The sequence below is a fragment of the Mirounga leonina genome, unplaced genomic scaffold (genome assembly GCF_011800145.1).
Source record: "Mirounga leonina isolate KUSES-001 unplaced genomic scaffold, KU_Mleo_1.0 Mir_173, whole genome shotgun sequence".
NCBI classification, from domain to species: Eukaryota; Metazoa; Chordata; class Mammalia; order Carnivora; family Phocidae; genus Mirounga; species Mirounga leonina.
In genome coordinates, this window is record NW_023270447.1 from 63,332,100 (window position 1) to 63,354,368 (window position 22,269).

At 42.3% G+C, this 22,269-nt stretch overlaps 2 protein-coding genes across 3 annotated transcripts in view; both read right to left on the reverse strand.

Moving 5' to 3' along the window:
* Positions 1–11,600, reverse strand: part of ZMPSTE24 (zinc metallopeptidase STE24) — a 45,326-nt gene extending 33,726 nt beyond the window's left edge. For both annotated transcript variants that reach the window (XM_035018915.1, XM_035018914.1), the window contains exons 1-3: positions 11,315–11,600; positions 9,126–9,272; positions 560–646 (exon numbers count right to left, since the gene is read on the reverse strand). In XM_035018915.1, the coding sequence (XP_034874806.1) occupies positions 560–646; positions 9,126–9,272; positions 11,315–11,437 (357 nt within the window). In that variant the 5' untranslated portion in view covers positions 11,438–11,600. The remainder of the gene's footprint in view (positions 1–559; positions 647–9,125; positions 9,273–11,314) is intronic.
* A 6,339-nt stretch (positions 11,601–17,939) lies between these two features.
* Positions 17,940–21,380, reverse strand: TMCO2 (transmembrane and coiled-coil domains 2). Its single transcript, XM_035020184.1, has 2 exons — positions 21,140–21,380; positions 17,940–19,010 (listed from the first exon to the last, which is right to left on the reverse strand). Exons 1-2 carry the CDS (start codon positions 21,377–21,379, stop codon positions 18,696–18,698), a joined length of 555 nt encoding a protein of 184 aa, XP_034876075.1. The 5' UTR covers position 21,380; the 3' UTR covers positions 17,940–18,695.
* Positions 21,381–22,269: the final 889 nt, after the last annotated feature.

Consider the following 22,269-nt stretch of genomic DNA (forward strand, 5'->3'; position numbering starts at 1 on the left):
GGCAAAGAGTATCTGCTTAGTGGGTTCAACAAAATTCAGGCTTCCCCTTTCACTGCAAGGGGCTGTCCAGAGAAATAGCTACCTAACCAGAGACCACCATTTCCCAGTTCCCTTACATCTGATACTAAATGACTGGTTAGCCAACAAAATGTGAATGCAAAGGACACTTCAGAGACAAGGGAGTTAAGAAGAGGACGTACTTTCTCCACCCCCTCATTCCATCTGCCTATTGGATGCAGAGAACTCTGTGGCACTCAGGGGATGGCAGAGTCATAAGATTAAAAAAGACCAGGTCCCTGGCTTCCCACATAGAAGAATGTCACCTGCTGACCAAAAATACTCACACTAGGCTATTATGTTTTTGAGAAATAAACTATTGTGATAAGCCATTGGAATTCTGGAGTTTGCTACAATAACCAGCATTATCCTAACAAGCATGTGTGGACAATGACTGTACAAACAGAGAAGCAAGCCTAAAGACAGAGTCAAAAAATTAACTTTCATATAAAGCTGGTCAAGCAAAAAGACTCTAAAAAATATATGCTAATGAATCACATACCTCATATTCTGGTCCAAAGCCAGCATAGCCACAGAACCGTCCAGAAACTCTCCAGAGATAAGGAATCCCTCCAAAAAGAAGAATTAGCTATAAAACAAGACATACTTTGGTTACATTTGAACAGACTAAAAACTATCATATGAGAGCATTTTATAAAGAAAATAAGGACAGGGGCGCCTGGGTGGCTCAGTCGTTAAGCGTCTGCCTTTGGCTTGGGTCATGGTCCCGAGGTCCTGGGATCGAGCCCCACATTAGGCTCCCTGCTCGGTGGGAACCCTGCTTCTCCCTCCCCCATTCCCCCTGCTTGTGTTCCCTCTCCCGCTGTGTCTCTCTCTGTCAAATAAATAAAATCTTAAAAAAAAAAAAAAAAAAAGAGAAGAAGGACAAAATAATTATCTCTAAAGAAAAAAAGAGACCTATCTTATTTAGGATAAGCTATGCATTTAGATGAATACAAGCCAATTGAGATACTAAGTTTAGACCAGTAAAGATTTTTGCTGTACATTTTATTTTACTTTTTTTTTAAGATTTATTTATTTGAGAGAGAGAAAGCAGAGGGAGAAAAAAAATCTCAAGCAGACTCCCGCCCTGAGCACGGAGCCCAACCTCATGACCCTGAGATCATGACCTGAGCTGAAACCAAGAGTCGGATGCTCAAGCAACTGCACCACTCAGGTGCCCCTTGACTGTACATTTTATATGGATAAATTAGTATGGTATGTGAATTATATCTCTATAAAGTTGAAGGGAAAAAAAACATCTTGCCAAAGACCACAACAAAGGCTTTATGAATCAGGAAATAAGCTTAGAGAAAAAGTAAGCAATTTGTCCAGAATCCCACACCTGATAAGCAACGAAAATGGGATGTGAACCAGGCTATGTGGCTTCCTAAGTGGCTTTTCCTTGAAAGGAAACAGCCCCCTTCAATCAGGACAAAGTATTAGTATCAGTGTTGGTGGAGTCAGGTCAACTTACCAAACTGAGAGACAGAATGGGGTATCTGTGCTTTCCCCAGGTAATGAAAAGGTGAATCCTGAGGTAGGAATCAGGGTTTCATAGGAGGAGGCCCCCTTTTCAGCACCACCCTTTGTCTTGGGCAGATAAAGTGAATAAAGATATTCACCAAATCACCATGACATTCGAATGAGTGAGCTGGTCTTAAAATCTGAAAAGAATACATGCTTATAAAACACAACTTCCCCCAACAGATATTAAATTCAAAAGGAATCAATTTATTTTTCCTTTCTGTGGAGCCTCAGGAACACAATGGTCAATCACACTCCTTGGTTAGAAGCACAGTTTTCTCATTGGTTCACACATGGCTCCTTGCGGTTTTGAGGAGTTTGGGCACTATTATATATTTCATGGGTAGCCTTCCAATCTACTTTCCATTTTTACATATGTGTCCATAAATATTATGGTGATTTATATATGCTTTTTAAGACTACATATAAATGACATCATACTGTACTTATCATTCTACAACTTGCTTTTTACACTCTACAAATTTTTAGATCCATCCACGGTGATCCGTTAACTTTATTCGGTATATTACCAGCTTGTTCCTTCTCTACAGTGTTTATACCAAATTACACTCTCATCAGCAGTACCTGATGGTTCCTGTTCCCCATAATCACAAGCATACTTGGTGCTATCCATCTTTTAGATGTTTCCCTGTACACTGGCTTGGTTTAATGCCATGGATCTCAAATATGGTCTCTGTATAGCAGCAGCAGCATCGCCTGGGAATGTGTTAGAAATGCAAATACTCAGGCTCCACCCCAGAGCCACTGAATCAGAAACTGAAAGAGGAGCCCAGCAGTCCCCAGGTAAAATGATGTACACCGAAGTCTGAAAATAATTGGTTTAATAAACTGCTGTCTTAAAGGCTTCCTTAACTCTACATCCAGCTATTTCCATTCTTCTGCACCTCACTCAATCTTGGATATAAACCCTGTTTTCCCAAAAGACATGCTTTGGCACCACTGTATGGTATATGCTCCACTTGTTGAACTAACTGACTTGAGATGGCACTTCTTTCAGCCTATTCTCAAAACTAATATATAATGCAAAATTAAGGATTTATAAGTCTTCTGGTGAAAGGCTGAAACACCTATTATTAAAAGTCCAGCTTTTAAGTATGTATCAAGGGTAGCTTTTTTTTTTTTTTAAAGATTTTATTTATTTGACAGAGAGATACAGACAGAGAGCACAGAATGGCAGAGGGAGAGGGAGAAGCAGGCTCCCCACTGAGCAGAGAGCCCGATGCGGGACTCGATCCCAGGACACCGGGACCATGACCCGAGCCGAAGGCAGACGCCCAACCGACAGAGCCACCCAGGCGCCCCTCAAGGGTAGCTTTAATATGAACTTTGAATGCATCTATGAATGCTTTTGGAAACTGCTGTTGCAAGCCTTATTTAGTATACTTTGGGAAATGAAATATAAAGCCCAGTAAACAGTAAAGTTTCTTTCTATTGATAATCTCACTGAGCATGCTGCTGGAGATGTCTTAGAACTAATGAACCCAACAAAAACAAGTCCAATACTTTTACATATACGATTTCACTACAGTCTTGAAAAGCAGGCACGGCATATAGTCATCTCTACTTTATAGAAGAAGCAACTGAAACTCAGAGAGGTTAAAGTCACTGCTATGTACTGGGCACTGTATTAACTGCTTCATTTACATGGTCTCACTCACCTAGTCCTTGCCACAAATCACGTGAGACATGGTAATATGTATCGACTTCTCATCCTTTTTTTTTTAAAGATTTTATTTGACAGAGAGGAGCACAAGCAGGGGGAGCAGCAGACAGAAAGGGAGAAGCAGGCTCCCTGCTGAGCAGGGAGCTCAATGCGGGGCTCAATCCCAGGACCCCGGGATCATGACCAGAGCCAAAGGCAGACGTTTAACGGACTGACCCACCCAGGCACCCCTCGACTTCTCACCTTAAAGAGGAAAAAAATGAAGCTCAAAAAGGCTAAGGTCCTCACTCAGAAATGCGTAGAAATTGGAGAAGCAACAATTTGAACTTTTCTACACTGCCCTCCTTGACTGCCCAGCCATTCCACTTCCTGACGGGTCTTCACTGACATCTGTGAATTATCAGAAAAGTCTGTCTCAGAAAGGCTGGACATCTTCTCTGTGGGTCCTCTGTCACATTTGTGTGAACAGTGGCACCTGTAATTGGTCACATAAGGCCTACACTTATGTTCCCTCAGGTAGAAAAAAGGAGGCAAAAAAAATCTAACTTAATCTTTCCACTTGTTCTTTGTGACCAAAAGATAAAAACCTATTAATTCTAATCAAGACAAAATAGGAATTAATGAACTTGTTTTCAAACAGAACAGGATTTCAAAGTAACACAAAATGCTTCCTGTGATAAATATAGCTACTAATTCCCCAAGGATAAATGTAGCACATTTATGATATGGTCCCCGGAGTTTTAAGTTTCTTCAGGGTGGTTCAGTCGGTTAAGGTCCAACTCTTGGTTTCGGCTCAGGTCATGATCTTAGGGTCCTGGGATCAAGCCCCGCAATGGGCTCCGGGTTCAATGGGGAGTCTGCTTGAGGATTCTCTCCCTCTCTCTCCGCCCCTCCCCCAGCTCTCTCTCTCTCTCTCTAAAATAAATTAATTAAAAAAAAAAAGAATGGTTTCTCCGGGGCGCCTGGGTGGCTCAGTCGTTAAGCGTCTGCCTTTGGCTCAGGTCATGATCTCAGGGTCCTGGGATCAAGCCCCGCATCAGGCTCCCTGCTCTGCGGGAGGCCTGCTTCTCCCTCTCCCACTCCCCCTGCTTGTGTTCCCTCTCTCGCTGTGTCTCTCTCTGTCAAATAAATAAATAAAATCTTTAAAAAAAAAAAAAAGAATGGTTTCTTCAATGTAATTTTAAAGACTCAGAAGAGCAGAGTTTGAAACCCAGTTCTACCACTTATTAATGTCATTGGCCATTAAATAGACTAGCCATTTAATTTCTCTAAGCCTTTGCTTTCTCGTCCATAAAAAGGGAATAACAATGCCTATACTTTCTACCTCCAAGCACTCTTGTAAACATCAAACAAAACAATAAATATAAAAACAATATATGAAGTGAAAATCACTACTACCCATATGATGATGATGGTGACGATTACTATCCCCAGCTTTAGCCCAGTACAAACCAGTACTGCTTCTGGTTCGAGCTACAGCACACTACGAAGCTCTCATTCTACGTGTTCTCCCTGCCTCTGTCCTCTCCTAGAACAAACTAAGCCATCCCCATGCTCACCAACCATAACCACCAAGCTATTGCCCATCTTTCCTGGAACTGTTTCTTAGTGATAACCAAGGAGATTGAAAATATTTTGCCTGTTTTTCTTATAATGGCCCTGTGGGGGGTAAGCCAAAGAATATCAGAGAATCAAACATTAGTGAGGAAAGAAGATGGTGTCTAAATTCACCACCTCTACTTCCATCTCTCTCTAAAGGCTGATTTCCTGCTTGGACCCTAACAGAAGAAATGCTTCAGATAAATTAACCAAAGCCAAATATAATCCACAATAAAGCTACCTTTCCTGGCTTGGTTGGAAAGCATCAGGTTTCAATACTAATCTTCAATGTCTCAGTAACTAAAATAGGCTTGGACTAGTAAAAGTATAATTAAAAAATCAATATTGGAGGAAAAAATCAATACTGAAAAGACTAATTACTAGCAATTGCTATGTATGCCAAAAACCAAAGCAATTTTTTCAGATCATTTACTAATTTTTCTTTTTTTTTTTTTTAAGATTTTATTTATTTATTTGACAGAGAGAGACACAGAGCAAGAACACAAGCAGGGGGAATGGGAGAGGGAGAAGCAGGCTTCCCGCTGAGCAGGGAGCCTGATGTGGGGCTTGATCCCAGGACCCTGGGATCATGACCTGAGCCGAAGGCGGACGCTTAACCGACTGAGCCACTCAGGCGCCCCACTAATTTTTCTAAAATAGGAAGATCTAACTCTTCTTCTTAACTCTGTTACTTTTTCATCATCCTGAGGAGATGGGAAAGTTTTCTAATATTTGGTTCTAACCATACTAGTTCATAACTGTCAAGGAAAATTTTGTACCTAGCTAGACAATGTTTCTCTTACTTAACAAAGCCACGAACAGCTGGTCTTTTCTCTTTAATTGATGAAACAGTTGTGGTAGCTGATCTCATTTATTTTCAATAGGAATCTTCCTCTTAGTGGTACTAGGAGATCTAAGAGAGTTATGGAGGAAGAGTGATGATAATCATGATCATGATGATAAAAATAATAATAGCCAACACTTACAGAGCACTTACAATGATCAGGCACTGTTCTAATCATTTTACATATATTAACTCATTTAATCCTCTCAACAACATGATAAATGGGAAATGATTACCACACAATTTTTTTTTGAAGATTTTATTTATTTATTTATTTATTTACTTATTTTTATTAAAGATTTTTATTTATTTATTTGAGAGAGAGAGAATGAGAGACAGAGAGCATGAGAGGGGGGAGGGTCAGAGGGAGAAGCAGACTCCCTGCCGAGCAGGGAGCCTGATGCGGGACTCGATCCCGGGACTCCAGGATCATGACCTGAGCCGAAGGCAGTCGCTTAACCAACTGAGCCACCCAGGCGCCCCAAAGATTTTATTTATTTGTTTGTCAGACAGAGAGAGAGAGCACAAGCAGGGGGAGTGGCAGGCAGAGGGAGAAGCAGACTCCCCGCCAAGCAAGGAGTCCTATGCAGGGCTCAATCCCAGGACCCCAGGATCATGACCTGAGTTGAAGGCAGGCGCTTAACCAACTGAGCCACCCAGGCGCCCCATTGCCACACAATTTTAAGACGAGAAAACTGAGGCACAGAAGTGGTGACTTGCTTGAGGTCCCATAGCTGAGATTCAAACTCAAGCCACCTGAATTCAGAGTCTGCTCTTAACCTCTGCACCATGCACTTTCAATTGTTCTTAGAGGTGAAAAACCAAGAACTGGCTTTTGGGAATGGAAAAAAATCTTACTCATTTTATTTATAAAGCACAGATACACATACATATAGTTCAGAAAGAGATATATAATATATCTGTGGTATCAAAATTTCATGGAGGGGTGATTAAGAAAAAAATGTCTAGAGGTACCTGGCTGGCTCAGTTGGTAGAGCATACAACACTCAATCCCAGGGTCGTGAGTTCAAGCCCCATGTTGGGCATGAAGCCTACTTTAAAAAAAAAAAAAAATCTAAAAATATACAGGGCCAGAGGCCAGAGTCAATCATGAAAAAAAGACCGAGAACACTGCTCTACATTATAGAGCCTTTCTTCTTTTGGCATGGGGGTAACACTGGGTCTGTTTTACTAAGTAAAAATGATTTGTCACCTGTTTCACTCAATAAATACGGATTATGTGCTTATTTTATACCAGGCACTAGGTACCAAAAGATTATAAAACCTTAAAATATCCTTTCTTTAAGGAACGCCCTGCCTGTCAACAGGAAAACTCAATACAATGTGATAAGTACTCTGATAGGAATAATGATAGGACGATACCTTATTCAGTCCTGAGGGACAGGGGAAGTTTCAAACTGTTTCTTAGAAGAGATGATGTCTCAGCTGGAACCTAATAGGAAGAGTGGGGATTAATCAGCTTCCAGTGAGAGTGGACTTGAAGAGGTGGGCACCACTGGAAGATACCAACATGTGAAAAGACTTGAAGTCACAGGAAACCATGCTGGGTATGAGATGGACAAAAAAGAAGGGAAAAGAATTCAGGGGAAGGAATAAAAAGATGAAGCTGAAGTAAGCAATGGCCAGGTCAAAAAGGACCTCAAAGGGGCGCCTGGGTGGCTCAGTCGTTGGGCATCTGCCTTCAGTTCAGGTCATGATCCCAGCATCCTGGGATCGAGCCCCGCATCAGGCTCCCTGCTCCATGGGAGGCCTGCTTCTCCCTCTCCCACTCCTCCTGCTTGTGTTCCCGCTCTCCCTGTCTCTGTCAAATAAATAAATAAAATCTTAAAAAAAAAGGACCTCAAAAATCCATATGAAGAAATATGGGCTCCACGCTGAAGGAAACAGTGAGCCAGTGTTAGGTTTTATACAGGAGAATAACATGATCAGAACTGTGCTTCAGAATTCCTTTGGCTACAATGTGAAGGACAGTTAGAGTTAAGATAGAGGCAGGAAGGGGCACCCTTCCCAGCAGGGAGTCAGCTTCTCCCTCTCCCTCTGCCCCTGCCCTGCCCCTACTCATGCTTATGCGTGCGCACGTGCTCTCTCTCAAATAAATAAAAATCTTAAAAAAAAAAAAAAATAGAGGCAGGAAGGGGACGCCTGGGTGGCTCAGTCAGTTAAGTGTCTGTCTTTGGCTCATGTCCTGATCCTGAGGTCCTGGGACGGAGCCCTGGGTCAGACTCCCTGCTCGGCAAGAAGTCTGCTTCTCCCTCTCCCTCTGCCACTCCCCCTGCTTGTGCTCATTCTCTCTCTCATATAAATAAATAAAATTTTTAAAAAAAGAAAGAAAGAAAGAAAGAAACCATTCTGAGGGGTGCCTGATGGGCTCAGTTGGTGGAGCGAGTGACACTTGATCTTGGGGTGGTGAGTTTGAGCCCCATGTTGGGTGTAGAGATTACTTAAATAAATATTAAAAAAAAAAAAAAAGGGCGCCTGGGTGGCTCAGTCGGTTAAGCGACTGCCTTCGGCTCAGGTCATGATCCTGGAGTCCCGGGATCGAGTCCCGCATCGGGCTCCCTGCTCAGCGGGGAGTCTGCTTCTCCCTCTGACCCTCCTCCCTCTCGTGCTCTCTGTCTCTCATTCTCTCTCTCGCAAATAAATAAATAAAATCTTTAAAAAAAAAAGACAGAGACAGGAACAGGAGGAGGAACTGGTACTTTAAAAAAGGGAGGGGGGGGGCGCCTGGGTGGCTCAGCTGCTTAAGTGTCTGCCTTGGGCTTGGGTCATGATCTCAGGACCCTGGGATTGAGCCCCACATTGGGCTCCCTGCTCAGCAGGGAGCCTGCTTCTCCCTCTCCCTCTGCCTCTCTCTCTCCAATAAATAAATTAAATCTTTAAAAAAAAAAAGAGGCAGGAAGATGAGGAGGGACTGCTATAAGAATAACTTAACAATACAAGGTTGTTTTTCACACCTGACCTATGACAGTTATCATACACCACAGTTTTCAACTCCCTAACAATTACGTTTCAGCCTCTTTTGCTCTACACCCATTACTATTGATGACAAAGGTTAAGAAATCTTGCATTCTGGGGGGTGCCTGGGTGGCTCAGTTGGTTAAGCGACTGCCTTCGGCTCAGGTCATGATCCTGGAGTCCCGGGATCGAGTCCCGCATCGGGCTCCCTGCTCAGCGGGGGGTCTGCTTCTCCCTCTGACCCTCTTCCCTCTCGTGCTCTCTGTCTCTCATTCTCTCTCTCAAATAAATAAATAAAATCTTAAAAAAAAAAAAAAGAAAGCATTCTGGGATTTGTAGATATGGTACCCTCTTTTGTGTTACAAAAATACAAGATAAAAACAAACATTACAAAGTATTAAACAATTTGATAGTCTCTCCAAGAAGTAAATTACTCACAGTGCCTTCAATCTCTGAATAGAGTCCTGACCAGAAGCTGAAAGTACTTTTATCCAGCTGATACAGTCGGGATTTCTCAAAGGTTTCTGAATCCATGATCTGTCCTAACTCCGGTGGTACATGAGTTGTTGTTTTATATATCCGTCTCTGAAATATTTTGAAGAAAACACTTTGAGAGAGTCAAACCAACTCATTTTTTATTACAGTAGTCATTTATGATCAAACACTGAGTGGTTTATAGCATTTATTGTATAGCCTTATTTATACATAATACTGCATTTAATCAAGTGCACTGATCACTAAAACAATTGATTCAGGAAAGTAAAAGCAGAACGAGAAGCTGCGGCTAGCTGACTAGGTAAAATTAAAACCGGGGTTATCGCACTTCAGTCTGCATATGTAAACCAAAATGGTACATCACAAAGGGTACCACTCACTCCAAGTAAAACATACATCCTATATAATTTAGAAAACAAATTCATGGAAAGGAGAAGGAAGCAAATATGCTAGCCGTAAGTATTAACAGATATTGTGACTAGTTATTAAACGTGGTCCTAGAAACCAAATTAAGGGAAATTTGAGGAATGACAAATAGAAACAGATCAGGTCTTCAAGAAAGACAAACTCTACCATTACACCAAATTCTAAACAGTAATTTCAGCCCATGGGACATAATACAGGGCACAGAAACGAAACAATATAATGGACTGCATCTCCTGCAATGGTTTTATGACACATGGCTTCTCTATATATTATTGGGCACTTTACCAAACCCTCAATAAAAGGCAGTACTTTAAAGCATAAGAGAGTAAAGGAGACATTACTGAAAAGTAGTTACTGTAATTGGGCTTATCATTAACGTAAGACAGATGTTCAGTGCCTCATCCCCAATTTAGACAGTATATACTGTGTGTTTACTTTATGCAAAGGATCTTCTCTAGGCCCTCAAGGTTCTGTACTAATGAAGTTAGCCAAACATATTTGTGTCAGAGAACCCAGTGCTATACACTTGGGCTAGGGGCACCTGGCTGGCTCAATTGGTAGAGCATGTGACTCTTGATCTTGGGGTCCTGAGTTGGGCAGAGAGATTACTTTTAAAAAGACAAACAAAATGACTCAAAAGATTATTTAAAAATAAGTAAATAAAGATTCTGGACTAAAAGAAGAGATTAAGATACAACTCAGACATTGACGAAAAACTAAAAATTTCAATATATTCATGCAGAATGTAATCTGAGAAGAAATTTGCAGAGGAAAATGGCTGTAATGCTCAAGAAAAAGAGTTCCAGCAGTTAAAAAGAGAAAGGCTCTCATAAATAACCATCACGGTTGACACAATTCAGTGACAACATAGAAGAGTGTAGGTAAAGCAAATCAGCAGTGAGAGATTGCAATAAAGGAGACAAACTTAAAATCTCACTTAAAAGTTCAGATCTCTAACCCAGAGGGCTGTTCATTGTGATTATCTCCAGAAATTTGTTATTGAGTAACTTTCACTTCCTGCTTTACAGTTCTAATTGCTTAAACAATAATAAAGACGTTTTTAAGTAAAACAAGAAAATATTGCTCTTTGGGCAAAACAACATACTGTATCCTTTTTTTTTTTTAAGAAAAAAAGTTCAGGAAGGTCTGTGAAGTCTTTATACTTTCAGAAAATGGTTTCCTAACCCCGGAGTTGAGCATGATTACACGAATGTCATGGGGAAGCTGTGGTTCTAAAAATTTCACCTCTTCCTTTCGAGCCCTATGCGGGGCTCAATCCCAGGACCCCGGGATCAATACCTGAGCCGAAGGCAGACGCTTAACGACTGAGCCACCCAGGCGCCCCGACTGACATTTCTATAACAACATTACCAAAAATTTGCCTGCCTGCCTGCCTTCCTTTTGAGGGGCCTGAGAAAGCTGTGGGCCAGACAGAGCTCAAGTTGACCAGGCGGCAGCCCTGCTTTCCGTTTCACCAGGCCCTGACCCTCCTGAGTCCCAGGATCACGTTGCGGAAAACCTCCCAGAGGCACGAGATACCCTCAAGGCCAAGCCCGCCATCGGGCCAAGTTAGGAGGCCTCTCAGGGACCCCCGGGGTCGAAGCGGGTGCTGAGGCCACAGCAATCATCCAGGGACTCGGGGTCGAGATCGACGCCGGCCTGGGCTGCCCAGGTGTCGGGGTCGGGTGGGCCCTGTCTAGGCTCACCTGCCGCTGTGCTAGGAAGGTCTCCCAAAGATACACCGTCCAGGAGAAGAGCAGCACAGCCCCGAAGATACGCTTCTCAGCTGGCATCTCCCACATCGCGTCCAGCGACGCCCACATCCCCATGGCCACCCGGTTCCGCCGGCTCCTTCAGCGTGCACCAGTGCCACACCGACACCAGTCCCCTCAGAGCGTCCCCGCAGCGCCACAGCGATATCCGTCCGTTCCGAGCGCCCCTACACCGACACCCGCCTCCATCCCACCCCCTCCGCGCAGCCCGCAGTGTTACACCAACACTCTTCCCCATGGCGACGCCCCCAGGGCCTCCTACTTTCTGCCGGAAAAGGACAATCGCGCCTTCCCCACTTCCGGCCCGAGACGTGCCGAAGTCCTTACGCCGAGTTCCGGCCGCAGCCGGCCCCGGCTCGGCGCGATCGTGCCGAGCTGCGTGACGCCAGCTTTCTGCCCCCTCCCTCCCCTCCACGCCCGGTTCCCGCCGAGGGTTCCGGCCTCCCTCCTGGGTCGGGGAAGCTCTCGCTTTCTCCCGAGCGGCAGGCGCATCCTTCGGTCGGGGGCTTGCGCTGGCTTTCCCGGCCGAGGCGAGCCCAGTGGAAGTCGGGACTAAGCGGGGCCTGACGCAGACGGGGCCGCCGCCCCCGCCCCCGCCCTGAGGTGGCTGGGAAGCACGGCCGAGGGGCTGACTTCGACCCGTGTCCACGCCCGGGATACCTTAGGCCTAAAGGGATAGCTAGGAGCGAGACTTGGTATTAAAAGTGCAGTATTTTGGCCCGCATCGGGGTGTTCTGAGTGCAGGCCTGTTGGAGAGTGGGCGGTAGTGATGAGATGTTCGTTTAAAGTCCTTGCCTCTGCCCCGCCAAGTGAAGGTGGAGGTGGCATTTTGCCTGAGAGGGTGTTCTGGAGCAAAGCAAGGAAAGCATAGGTTTAAAAACAGCTGAACTGGGGCGCCTGGGTGGCTCAGATGGTTAGGCGTCTGCCTTCAGCTCAGGGCATGATCTCGGGGTCCTGGGATCGAGCCCCATATCAGGCTCCTGGCTCAGCGAGGAGTCTGCTTCTCCCTCTCCCCTGCTCATATTCCCTCTCTCTCTCTCTGTCACATGAATAAAAAAAAAAAAAATTAAAAACAAAAAACAGCTGAACTGAAAGCGCCTTACTTTCTCTAAGGACAAACTCAGTCAAAGCCCGGTGCCATGTTTATCTTGGGAATTGAGAAGTGAAATGTGGTCAGGGGAACACCTGTTAACACATTTGTTTGACGTGAAAAGGGAAAATTTTTCTCACCAAGGAAAGTCTAATTTGGTTAATTGGTTTGTCAAAGAGACTGGCGTTGCTAATTTGCATAATTATTATTTACAATAAATTGAGCTAAATCTGCAGCTGCAACTAAAATATATTTAAATTACAGTTAATATTGTAATGCTAAAGATGTGTTGAAATTAACATCTCCAACTTCCCAACTCTTTCTAAATGCCTCTAAGAGAAAGTAATCAGTATAATTAAAAATCACTTGAGAAAGTGAAGGACTGTAATGACAGGATAAATTCTTTTGCTAGACAGATTGTTTCCGTTTTATTTTTTGTTTTTTGCCTTCAACAGAATTAGTAGTAGACCTAATTGAACTGTCAGCTGAGGAAGGAACACTATTTGACTTCTGGCATATCACTCAGAAGGAAACCAAAGAATTGATTGACATTTTTTTAAAGATTTTATTTATTTATTTGACAGAGAGACACAGCGGGAAAGGGAACACAAGCAGGGCGAGTGGGAGAGGGAGAAGCAGGCTTCCCGAGGAGCAGGGAGCCGGATGCGGGACTCGATCCCAGGACCCTGGGATCATGACCTGAGCTGAAGGCAGACACTTAACTGAGCCACCCAGGCGCCCCACTGATATTTCTATAACAAAATTACCAGCATTCCCATCTATTTATGTGAGTAGTATTTCTTGGCACTGTATCTATGAAAAGAGAAAATTGAAACTGAACCCTGTTAATCTAGCAGTAAGAAATAGTCATTTAGAGGGGCGCCTGGGTGGCTCAGTTGGTTAAGCGACTGCCTTAGGCTCAGGTCATGATCCTGGAGTCCCAGGATTGAGTCCCACATCGGGCTCCCTGCTTGGCAGGGAGTCTGCTTCTCCCTCTGACCCTCCCCCCTCTCATGTGCTCTCTCTCTCTCTCTCTCATTCTCTCTGGCTCAAATAAATAAATAAAATCTTAAAAAAAAAAAAAAGAAATAGTCATTTAGATACATTCATTAATTGGTGGGGAAGCCCCATCCATCTCACTGAGAGATGCATTTCCAGTACAGTTTTACCTTTTATATTTATCTATTATCAAAATTTATAATCGTGCCATTTGAGCAGCTGTATATTAAAGATACTTGTAATGATTACTCAACTCAGAATTCTGATACAGAGAGCTATACAATTACAGGAATTTTTTAAAATTCCCTTAATACATACTTGTATCATGATTAAGTGATCAATAAAAGGTTTTTGAAACATAAAAATTATTTGGATAACATTTTATGGGAGAGTAGAACATAAATATAATGTAGAGATGATAAAAGAACAATATAGAATTACCAAATGTTAAAGAGCTCATTTGTGTGAAAACAGAGCTACCCTATGACCCAGCAATTGCACTACTGGGTATTTACCCCAAAGATACAAATGTAGTGATCTGAAGGCGCACGCGCACACCAAAGTTTATAGCAGAATGTCCACAATAGCCAAACTATGGAAAGAGCTGTTGATGTCCATCAACAGATGAATGGATAAACAAGATGTGGTATATATATACAATAGAATATTATGCAGCCATCAAAAAAATGAAATCTTGCTATTTGCAATGATGTGGATGGAACTAGAAGGTATTATGCTAAGTGAAATAAATCAAAGAGACAATTATCATATGATCTCACTGATATGAGGAATTTGAGAAACAAGACAGAGGGGCATAGGGGAAGGGAGGAAAAAATGAAACAAGATGAAACCAGAGAGGGAGACAGACCATAAGAGACTCTTAATCTCAGGAAATAAACTGAGGGTTGCTGGAGTGGAGAGGGGTGGGAGGGATGGGGTGGCTGGGTGATGGACATTGGGGAGGGTATGTGCTATGGTGAGCGCTGTGAATTGTGTAAGACTGATGAATCACAGACCTGTACCCCTGAAACAAATAATACATTATATGTTCATTTTTAAAAATTTAAAAAGAGCTCATTTGTGTAATTTTAAATGGATGATGATGGCCATTGTTACGTAGAATCTGTTGGATACACTATAAAAAGGGTTTAACAGCTTTATCTTCAAATGTCATTATTTATAGTTTGCCAGAGTTTATATTTATTGTAGCTATTTATATTTATGATGAAAACTTTTTTTGTATTTTTAGAGAGAGAAAGAGTGCACACACACACACACGAATGTGCAGGGGTTGGGCGAGAAGAGGGAGAGGGAGAGAGAGAATCCCAAGCAGGCTCCACAGCCAGCAGGGCTCCAACTCACAACCCTGAGGTCATGACCTGAGCTGAAATCAAGAGTTGGAGGCTTAACCGACTGAGCCACCCAGGTGCCCCTATGATGAAAACTTAGTTATCAACTTAAAAATATGAGGGGATAAACATTTTTTCAAAATTCTCTCTCCTTTGGGCTGTCATTGCCATGCCCTCTTCGGTTTTCTTGCTTCATCTGTCTGGGTTCATCCAGCTCCATCCTGCTGCAGTTTGTCCAAAAGCCTCACAGAAACTCCTGCCAACCAAACTTTGTGGCTAAGAGCACAGATTTAGAATCAGGCTGATTGAGTGCCAGTCACAGTTGCACCACATATTAGCAAGTTACTTAATATCTCTGTGCATCAGTTTCTCATCAGTAAAATGAGAGTAATAGTACTTACCACCTCCTATTGTGAGGAACAAATGAGAAAAATCATGTAAAGCTTTTAGCAATGTATCTGGCCCTATAAAGACTAGCTACTAGCTCTCCGTACTTGGGAGAACCTCATCATAGTGTTGATCTGTCACCATGTGTCTGAAGAGATAAGGGAACAGGAAGCTGGTAAGAGGTTTCTCAAGGGAAGACTGGAATTCACTCATTCATTCAATGAATATTGAATATCTGCTAAGTACCAGGCATTATTCTGGGTGCCTGGGATATAGCAGTGAACTAGACAGTGAACTTTCTCTCCTGAAGCTTATATTCTTAGTGGGCTAGGGTAGATGGAGGGGAAGATGGATAATATCCAAATACATAACAGTAAAAGTGGAGGAGGTGATAGGTGCTGTCAGAAAAGGCAGGGAAAGGGGGATACAGCATGTTGGTATGAGGGCACCTTCTTTATATGAAATAGTCAAAGAAGGAGCAAAATGGAGAAAGGGCTTGAGAGCTACTTTATCCTTCAGGTTAGATGGGGTGTCTCAGTCCGTTGGACGTCCAACTCTTTATTTCAGCTCGGGGTCGTGGTATTGAGCCCCATGTTGGGCTCCAGGCTCAGTGAGGAGTCTGCTTAGGATTCTCTCTCCCTCTGCCCTTCCCCCTTCTCTTGCTCTCTTGCTCGCTCTCTCAAATAAATAAATAAAATCTTTAAAAAAAAGTTTAAAGTAGTCAAGGAAGACCTCTCAGATTGACATTTGAGCATAAACCTAAAGAAAGTAAGAGAAGAAGCCACATGGGTATCTGGGGAAAGTGTGCCACAGTGAATAGCAAGTGCAAAGGCCCTACGACCAGACAATGGTTAGCATATTTGAGGAATAAGAGGGTGTGGAAAGAAGAGAGTAAGAAGGAGCGGGAGGGCAGATCATGTCAACATGCACAATCCTTTAGTTAAGAACTTGACCTTTACTCAGAGTGAAATGAGAAGCCATTGGAAGGTTTTGAGCAGAGAACTAACATCTCTTTGCCCACTGTGTGGAGAATAAATTGAACGGGAACACAGATGGAAGCAGGGAGTCCAGTTAGGAGGCCATTTTGAGAATCCAGGTGAGAAATGATGGGGGCTTAGACTAGGGTGGTATCAGCAGAGGGAAAATAAAGTATGGAAAGTGAATCATTTGTTCACTGCAGATAGTGTTTGTAAATAGAGGGGCTGGTGTGTGTAAAGACTGAAATGGGAGCCTCAAAACAGATTATTGTCAGCGTTTTGCCAAAGGAGACAGCCTGAATTTGGAGGATAAGGATTCTCCTCTCTAGAGTGGTGGACACTGGTGTAGAATAGTTCATCTACCCCATCTAACCTGAAGGATAAAGTAGCTCTCAAGCCCTTTCTCCATTTTGCCTTGATTCTCTGCTTACCACGCATCCAAGTTTCCTTAACTGATGCCCTGGACGTAAGTGCTCTGGTCTCAAGAATGACCGACTCCCCACACTGGGAATGAATATTTGGTGTCAATCTCTTGTGATTGTGGTGTGAATCACACACCCTTTCTGGGGAGCTGAGAGCCAGAAACAAGGTGGCTCCCTCAGTTTCTACAACACTGTGTATCCTCAAAGAAGCAGCCAGCCTGTTTTATCTTCTACATCTAGCTCATTCTATTCTATCTCCCACACAGACTACCATATCTATGTTACTCCCCTGTCTAAAAACCTACAATGATCCATTTCCAACAACATGGTATGACCTTTAAGTGCCTTCATTACCTGACATCAGTCTATTCTTCTAGGCCCTTCTTCTGACACTTCCCTTTGAAATACCCCAGAGATGTAACTAAGACAAGATGACTGGAACTATACAGGAAGACACTGAAATGTAGACAGTGCAAAAAATTGAGACATTGACTTCAATTTTTCCAAATTTCTTTTAATTAAATTTTTAAAAAGTAATCTCTCTACACCCAACGTTGGGCTCGAACTCATGACCCCGAGATCAAGAATCACATGTGCTACCAACTGAACCAGCCAGGTGCCCTGAGAAATTGACTTTAAAAGATTGCATGGCACACCTTCAGCAGCAGAGTTAACAAACTACTCACCCACACTGTCAGATAACGCACATTGTTGGTAACTTCCATCTGTTCTGTTCACCACATCATGAATTAAATCTGACCTGGGATGAGATTAGTGTCTTACCCTGAAGCCAAAATTCTTCACTGTAGCTTAGGAAATAGCCAGTGCTTCAGCCACCCTGAAATTCTCCTGTTCTCCAGCCAAGCCTCCCTCTTTTTTATATGGCTCCAAGGTAATTCGTGAAGCATGAATACCTTCCATTTCATCGTCTGCCCATGTAACCCTTTATGGGACTACTCAGTGTCACTTCCTTAGCAAAGCCTTTCCTGGACCTACTCTGTATTCACCGACCTGTTTTTACACTGACTACACTGTATTATACAGAGGTTGCATTTTAATGCCGTGCACCGGACAAAAATTATGATCAAAATTACCCTCATAATCCCTTAGGAAGATGCCACTAAGGAGATTGTTATATTGTCTCCTGTTGAATAGTACAGCCAGGTTTTTCTTCAGCATGGCAATAAATCACTGTGTCTTTCTTTGCACAAATGAAGTATTTCATTTGGGTGTCAGATACTTACAAAGTATTTCAATGGCTGTATAATCACATTTACTGTGGCAAAAATGCACACACTATAAGGCTTGTGGAATCTGAGAACCACCCGCTGAGGGGATGATCTGCTGCCACCCCCCCACCCCCGTCAGAGTACACACTCATCAAGTGAAATGACGGGTAGGTGCCTCCTTCCCTCCCTGCCAAGCTGGGATTCACAAAGGAGAATTCAGCTGAGTTCAAGATGATGTGATTCCACTGTGTTATATATAACTCCTTGTTCTGAAATTAGCTGCCCAACCAGCCAAACCGGGTGCTCCTGAAACACAAAGGACAGATTCCTAAGGATTATCATAATGCTTAGCCCAGAGTAAGTATCAATAAAAGTTGGATAAAAGTAAAGAGTCCTTTATGTCCACCCCATCCTTGTCCATCTCTGGGTAATTAATGCAGACAGACCTTTAGGCTGAAGGCCAGCACAAGAGCCAGCCTTCCTCTATAGGACAGCACACAGCACTACCCCTCAGCAGCACTTTTTTGCTGTGTTTATTCTATCTAACCCAGCCTCTTCAGCATGGAGCTCAAGGCCATATACCTGACCCACTTTCCCTTCTTTTCCCATGGATCCCAGTTTGGCTCTCCTTTTCTATATGGCTGTTTATGGCCTCCAGCCTACCCAGTGGCATCATCATCTCTGAGACATTTTTGACCACTAGTTCACGCCACATTATCCCACCACACACATAGAAGCCGGCCCCTACTGAATAGAGAGCCAGTCCTTGCAGGGTCATTTCAATATAATTCTCTATCTTTATTGATACACCACCACACACACGAGGGAAAGACAGTGCTTCTCTGGAAAAGATTGGAGTCTGTCACATTTCAGACGTGGACGTGAACCCTGATGTGGGCAAGGGGCTCTGGCAGTCAGAGCAGCTGCAGTAAGGCTCTGAGGAGCAATCCCTCTTCGTGGCAGGTTTGTGGGAAATGATCATCCCCTCCAGGTCCTTCACTTTGTTTTCCACTGCCTGAAGTTTTTTCAAAATTCTCTCTTGCAGACCCAAGGACAGAAAGAGATTATTGTCTTGAATTGGGAGATGATTCCCTTCTGGGCTGACCAGCAAAGCCTGAAAAAAATCTGAGCCCTTCTTGTAAAGTTTGTAGAGGGTGATTACAAACAACAATATTTTCTAAAATAAAACAACAGAAGTTGAACGTTACTTGTTTATTCATGGGAATGCCTCAGATTCAAAGCAAAAACCTAGTAGTAACAATAATCCCTCATTCCTATGCCAAGCCTTCTGTTTAGCAAAACATCTTCATATCTATTTTGTCTTTTGATCTTTATCACAAAATAGAGTGACAGGCAGGTCAGGGATTGTTATTTGCATTTAATTAATAAAGATGATAATAACAGATACCATTTGCTAAAAATTTGCCACACGCAGGGCTCTGTGCTAGGAGGTTGTTTTGCCTACAAATGACCTATTTATGTAGAAAAAGCCCAGAACTGGGTAACCATTTAAATACCTTCCCGTTTGGACCCTAACATTGTCCAAGCTCATATATTTGGAAATGACAGAACCAGGACTGAAATCCAGGAATTCTGACTTCCATGTAAGTTCCCTCAGGACACTGTGGTCTGAAAAACTGTATTTCCTGGTCATGGGGAAAAACATTTTTTAAAAACGACCTAGGACAGATTCCTGTCAGGAGAAAAATTAAAAACCAATCATCTTTTTTCCTTATTATGATAACTGGCACTGTTTATTGAGCATTCATTGTGTGCTGAGCTTTCTACACACAGTATCTCCTTTAACCCTCATAACCACCGTAAGGGAGGGACTGTTGACAAACCCATCTTACAGATAAGGAAAGTGGGGTTTTGGAGGCTGGCTGCTCTCAGTTCACACAGCAAGTGATGGGACCAAGAATTTTGTACCCCAGCAGTCCAACTCCAGAGCCCATGCTATTAATCACTTGTTATACTACCTCTTTCTTGGCTGAGGTGTCTGGAGGGCTGCAAATTCATCTAATTGAGCTGAACATTAACCAAACAAGAGCAGAACCGAGAATTACAGTAATAGCTCTGTTTTGTTTTGTTTTGACCTTATATTCTTCTATTAGCTAATTGAAATGTGTGTGTACCCACATATCCCTGTTGGGGATTTAGGTTAGTTGGATTATAGTAAATGAGATTTTGGAGAAGATTTGAATTTGGAATCCTAAAAATTAGGTTCAAATCTCAGATTTGCCAGTTTTTACAATCTATGTCAACTTGGTTCAATGATAACAAAGTTCCCTCACCCACAAGATGGATATGATACTCTCTGCCTTGCCTACCATGCAGGGTTTTGAAAGGTTAAGAGAATGCATGTGACCATAATTCCTTGACAATAGTGATATATGAAAAGTGAATGCTACAAAATGATCCATGCAGGGTTTTGAAAGGTTAAGAGAATGCATGTGACCATGATTCCTTGACAGTAGTGATATATGAAAAGTGAATGCTACAAAATGATCCAGTAATAACTTCTCTCAGCATTTACCAAGTAAACTTTAAGAAAGTCCTTTTAAAATCCTACCCCCTTAGATTTCCACTGAACCTCAATGCACCTGTTTCCTTGTCATATGAAAATAACCTCTATCCATTTCATGGAATTGTTGGGATTCTAAAAGCATTTTGACTATATTGTAAATATAGCTATTATTGCTGGTGATTAAACTATTAAGTTATTATTGGTGATTAGAAGTATGTAAAATCCTAAATGTTTCTTACAATCCCAACCAATTATACTCCTATTCCCAAAAAGAACCCCTGTATATTTACTGAGCCTGATATTGTTAAAACAAAGAAATAATGAAAATATTGTGATGCCTAAATGAATATACATGCCTTGCCATCGGTTACAGAACAATGTCACAGTAAGAACAGAAAGGCCAAACCCAAGATCCCAATTATATTTGTAATGCCTATTCTTTTAAAAGGTACCCCTCATGGTGTCTGGCACATAGTAGAAAATCAAAGATGAGTATGTGATCATATAAATTTGGGGTTAGGCTGCCTTCTCAGTTTATGAACTTGTTTGATCTATTTTATTCTAGAACAAGCCAAAGATTACTGTGAGAAAGAGCATTTTATGCTCAAAACCTAATTGGTAAAGTTTTTAAGGTTAACCTAGTTTCAACCAATTTCAGAGACTAGGGTTTATCTTTGCTCATCTGCATGGTTTTAAAACTGGGTAGCACAATGCAGGAGAGAGCTAACCAAATTTCAATTTAGAACTATTTAAATTCCTCTGTAACAAAAGAGTATAACCTGAATTGACTGAACACTTCGTTTCCATAAGGCATATACTCCTATTCCCAACAAAAGCAAAAAGGAAATCCCCAGGATAACTTGCACAGTTGGAGCAAAATTATCTAGTAGACCCAAATTTGTTTGCTGAGGTGGACTAGTCTCTCCCAGAAGACTTGCTTGTAGCCAATTCCATATCGAGCTCAGAGAAAGATAATCTATGATGTTGTCCCAGACAGATGAAGGAAAAGATGTTGACATTTTAATAAGACAGCAGCTCCAGGAACTACATGTAGAGAAGCTTCAGGAACCTAGATACGAGTTAGGGAGAGTGGCCTGGAGCCCAGGTGTTCTAGAGCCAGTGAACTGTGCATTGTGATGTCACTGTTCTAAAGGTCAGCTTGCTTCCCACTCACCCAGTGAACTTTCTCACTCCAAACCAACCAGACATGGCCTGGATTTTCAGTTCAGTCATATTGCTTTCCTTGATCTTTGGCAAGTTCTAGCTGTAGCACAGCACTGTCCAATAGAACTTTCTGCAATGATGGAAATATTCTCTATCTGCTCTGTCCAATATGGTAGCCACTAGTCACTTGGAATGTGAATAGTGTGGCCGAGGAATTGAATTTTACATTTAATTTTAATTACATTTAAGCAGCCAATGTGGCTAGTGGTTACCTTCTCAGGGAGTGTAGATATAGAACATTTCCAATGATACATGGAAGGGACAGCAATTATTTTCACATGGCAAATGAGAAAACTGAGGTTAAGTGGAGATTTGAGGAGAGAATTTAAAGAAATCTTTCCTAAAGAATGAATAGTTTACTTGGTAAATGTGTAGGGAGGTTATTACTGGATTATTTTGTAGCATTCCCTTTTTTCACATGTCACTATTGTTTAGAAATTGTGATCTTTGAGAAGACTAAACATATTTGAGCCTCATTTTGCTCATCTGGTTACAGATGGGGATTCCACATCCTTTGCAAGGTTTGTATCAGAAACAGATGGTGTAATTTTCTAAACACTTTGTGAACTGTAGTGTGCTGTATAATAACTTATATGACATGTTATCAAATCAATTATTTACTGACTAGTACCTATATACATTCAGCAAGGAGGTATGAAAATACAGTATCTACGGTCTGTACCCA